Raw genomic sequence first — 3899 nt, forward strand, 5'->3', positions numbered from 1 at the left:
GTGGGAGAGAGGAGGCCTCAATGTCTTCTAGCAGCGTGGAATGGCAGACGGTGTCAAACGCCTTTGACAAGTCCAGCGCTACTAGGACAGTTCTCTCACAGGGGCGGTTTCGATTTAGGCCGCGGGTTATCTAGGTGTTTATGGCGCTAAGTGCTGTTGTTGTGCTGTGCACTTTACGGAAGCCATGCTGATGTTTCGCTGGGGTTAGGTGGCAGGTGAAGTATGGGAGCAGCAGGGCCTCAAGTGTCTTCGCGACCGGGGAAAGGAGCGTTATCGGGCGATAAGAGTCTCCTCTGTTGGCGGGCTTCCCCGGTTTCAGCAGTGGGACCACTCTCCCTGATTTCCACACATCAGGAATGATGAGAGTGGTCATAGACAAATTGAGGACCTCCGTGAGGTATGCTACCCCCACAGGCCCCAAATGTTTCAACATCAGCATACAGATTCCGTCGGGTCCAATGGCTTTCGCCTTCCCGATGGCCCCCTTTACTTCACCGCTGGTGAAAACAAGTGGTCATCGTTTTTGGGCAGTTTGTGCAGCCTCCTGGTCACTCGACGTTTGGCCTTGTCTACCGAAGGATGCAGTGTGAATTGCCGACTGAAATAGTTCGCGCATTTCTTCGGGTCCGATGAGGCGTGACCTTCGAATGAAATTTCCACTCTGTCATCACGCTTCGTCGGGTTGGACAAGGACCTCACGGTAGACCAGAGCTTACTCACACCAGAGGTGAAGTTACAGGCATTCAAGTGCTCTTCCCACTTTGTCCGCTCATGTTGATTTACCAGTTGCCAAATCTCCAAATTAAGTTCCCTCAAGCGAGGGTCCCCGGGGTCGACCTGGCGTAGGTGGTCACGCTCATTTGCTAGTACAGCTGCTTCAGCCGGGAAATTTGGGCGGACTTCCGCGATGCGTCCGTACGGTATGAAGCGAGCTGCTGCGGCTGTGGCTACCTTGCGGAACTGGCGTTCGCCAGCATGTACGTCTGTGGGTGTGGGGAGGGCGGCGAAGCTGCTCTCGGTAACTTCCGCGAAGCCGTTCCAATCAGCTTTGTTGAAGTTGGTGTAGGTTCGGTGATCCGCGGGAGCAAAGTCGGTGGGCTTATTGATCGAGATGATTATGGGCAGATGGTCTGATGCTAACGTTAGCATAGGTCGCCATGATATGCTATTTATCAGACCAGCGCTAGCAATTGTTACGTCTGGCGAGCTGCTGCAGCTGCCCACAATCCTGGTGGGGGCGTCGTCGTTCATGGTGTTTGGCTTGAGTGCCAAAGATCGTGGTGCGCATTGAAGTCACCTACTACCAATCGGTTTTCGCCTCTGAGTAGCCCACCTATGTCAGGGAGATATTCAGCCGGGCAGCAGGTGACAGGGGGTATGTACACGTTAAATATTTCGAGCTCGACATCGCCTGACCGGACAGCTATGCCCTGACATTCTAGGGTAGTGTCCCTTGGGTCGATGTCTTCTTCGATTAGCCGATACTGCACTGTGTGGTGTAGAATGAACGCTAGTCCACCACCATTATCTCGCTCGCGATCTTTACGGAGCACATTGTAGGCGGCGCAACCCAACAGAGTTGAGTTGCTGTGCAACTTCGTTTCTTGGACCGCAGCTATCAATATGCCGTGCCGACCCATGAAGACTGCTATCTCCTCAATCTTGCTCTGGAGTCCGTTGCAGTTGAGTTGGAGTACGTTTATGTGCCTTGGGAGGCTGGTCGCGATACGGGGGGTCTATCGGTCTACATTTTTAGTTTTCCCATAGCTGAATGGTTGGTTACCTTGATGTGTTCCAGATATAGCCCTATGGACGTACAACTTTTGAGCGATTTCGCCGACCTAAACAGGGTTAAAGCGCCGAAACAACAGCCCTTGGTCGGGTAAAACCCGTCATTCCGATACGTGGACAAACTGGCCCTAATAGGCAATTTGCATGATTCAACTTTCACAGGCGATTAGTTGAATCAAAAGTTGACAAAAAGGCAGCATACCAACGTCATTGAAAGCGATTAGTTGAAAGCCCGTTTACACCAGGCGATTGTTGTTTTCAACTAAAGGTTGCCTGAAAAATCGCCTCATGTAAATTCCCTATGACACAAACGACTTCTTGTGAACCCCGTTTCCGGATTTACGCACTTAATTTTCGTTGCAGCAAACTGTTTTTATATCGAAGTTCTGTAATATGTTCACTGGATAACTCCGCTCCAATCTTTTCGTATAGATCTGTGAAAATTATACTCGTAGATATTACCCGTGATATTTAACTAGTATTTCGCTTCTTTTTTACCTTCATCCGACTCGGTGGCTTCGCCAGGAACTTCAGAAGCGAATATATTGTTTCTCTAGGTAAATGAAACCATAAGTGCTAGTATTTGATAAAATATGAGATCATATAAGATGTATATACTTTTATATGGGTTTCTTCATCCGATTCGGACGCTTCTCCTCGAACTAACTCAGTCATTTGCGGAAAAGAACACTTTTCGTTAATTAAATTTTTATTCAACGTACCGAAATAGTTGTATTTAGGATTGTCGCAAAAATATCGATGCATTGAAAATATCGATGTTTTGCTACGACGCATCGAAAATGTTCCACTTGATATCACTTGAATGGCGCAATAACACTGGCAACACATGACGAACATGTGTGCGAGCATGCTCGCCAACATGCAGGCTGTTGTTTGCCACTGAAGGTGAGCGGCTCATATGCACGATCCAGAAAATAAAGGTTGCGCCATTCGCGGACCGCTAACCATCTTTTCGTCGATTTGACAGCATCCACCAAATCGCTGACGTCATAAAATACTTTTGTTTATATTCACTGTTGCCAACTTGATGCTTTTCGCACCAAATTTAGGCTATCTGCACACTTGTCGCCCAATCATAGTTGCGTTATCGTCTCGCCCTGAAATTTTGAGCCGAGCACATGCATTTCGGGCCTGTGCCAAATGATAGAAAAGAGAAAATTTTGACGGATCAAAGTAAAAATCTGACATTTCTCGTGGTGAATAAGAACGTCAGAATTTTACCTAGCTCATGGGGCTAGGTAAAATTTTGACAGCTTATACACATAATATTGCTTGGCGGTAATAAGGAGAGAACATGAAAATGAAAGCTGAAACAGCATAAAAAAGCGTACGTTACTTGCAAATTATAAAATAAATATAATTTTAAGAATTTCAGCAACACACAAAAATAAAGCTTTCGCACGAGCGTTTGTTTGGTTTTTCAAACCGTCAAAATTTAACTCTGCATTTGGCACAGCAAAATTCAATTTATTTGTACACCATAGCAAATTTTTCCACCCCGTCTCACCTTGGAGAAAAAAGTTACCGATTGGCACAGGCCCTTCAAAGGAGACATGAACCAAAAATACAAGATCACGTAAGAACGCGACGTTGTATTTGTAACTGGTTTTGAGAAAAAAGTTTGCGAAAGCGGGTTCGTCAGCTGAGCGTTTGTTTACATCACAAGCACCACTATTTTACACTTTTATTGAAGTAAAGAAGAGTTAATTCAACATGACAACACATTTTAAAGCATTTTGTTGCATCATTTTACCTAAATTGTGCGTTTAAAGTGGCTGACAATAATTTTGGCTCATTTTGGTTTTCGTTGTTTTCTTTGCTTTGTTTACTTTTCGCTCGTTTTCCAGTGAAACAAGATGGCATATAGGCCTTTCGCACGAGGCGATTTTTCAGGCAACAAAAGTTGAATGCGGAGTTGAATGAGAAGTTGAAAGTGAAAAAGTTGCCATCCCTATTCAGACGAGGCGATTTTCGATTCAACTCGAATTGTTGTTTACATTATTTAAAATGAGTTTAAATCGCCAAATTTTATCAATTGGCGTAAATTTGGTAAGCCAAGCGTTGGTATAAGTGCTTTTAGCGAAGCT

General features: G+C 45.4%; 1 protein-coding gene across 1 annotated transcript; it reads right to left on the reverse strand.

The window, feature by feature from the left end:
• Nucleotides 1-2017: 2017 nt before the first annotated feature.
• LOC108367697 (biogenesis of lysosome-related organelles complex 1 subunit 3-like) lies at nucleotides 2018-2636 on the reverse strand. Its single transcript, XM_017622388.1, has 3 exons — nucleotides 2410-2636; nucleotides 2290-2344; nucleotides 2018-2225 (listed from the first exon to the last, which is right to left on the reverse strand). The coding sequence occupies exons 1-3, from the start codon at nucleotides 2584-2586 to the stop codon at nucleotides 2131-2133; spliced, it is 327 nt and encodes a 108-aa protein (XP_017477877.1). The 5' UTR covers nucleotides 2587-2636; the 3' UTR covers nucleotides 2018-2130.
• Between the last annotated feature and the right edge of the window lie 1263 nt (nucleotides 2637-3899).

Source organism: Rhagoletis zephyria, unplaced genomic scaffold, assembly GCF_001687245.7.
Source record: "Rhagoletis zephyria isolate East Lansing unplaced genomic scaffold, Rhagoletis_zephyria_1.1 Rzeph_scaffold_02779, whole genome shotgun sequence".
Taxonomy (NCBI): Eukaryota; Metazoa; Arthropoda; class Insecta; order Diptera; family Tephritidae; genus Rhagoletis; species Rhagoletis zephyria.

Excerpts from the sequence above, each read along its gene's own strand:
- LOC108367697 (XM_017622388.1), bottom strand. The coding sequence starts at position 2,586 with ATGCGTCGTAGCAAAACATCGATATTTTCAATGCATCGATATTTTTGC. Across the intron at positions 2,345-2,409 it reads ATGAAGAAACCCATATAAAA|AGAAACAATATATTCGCTTC; the intron begins GTATATACATCT and ends TCATTTACCTAG. Across the intron at positions 2,226-2,289 it reads AGCCACCGAGTCGGATGAAG|ATCTATACGAAAAGATTGGA; the intron begins GTAAAAAAGAAG and ends TAATTTTCACAG.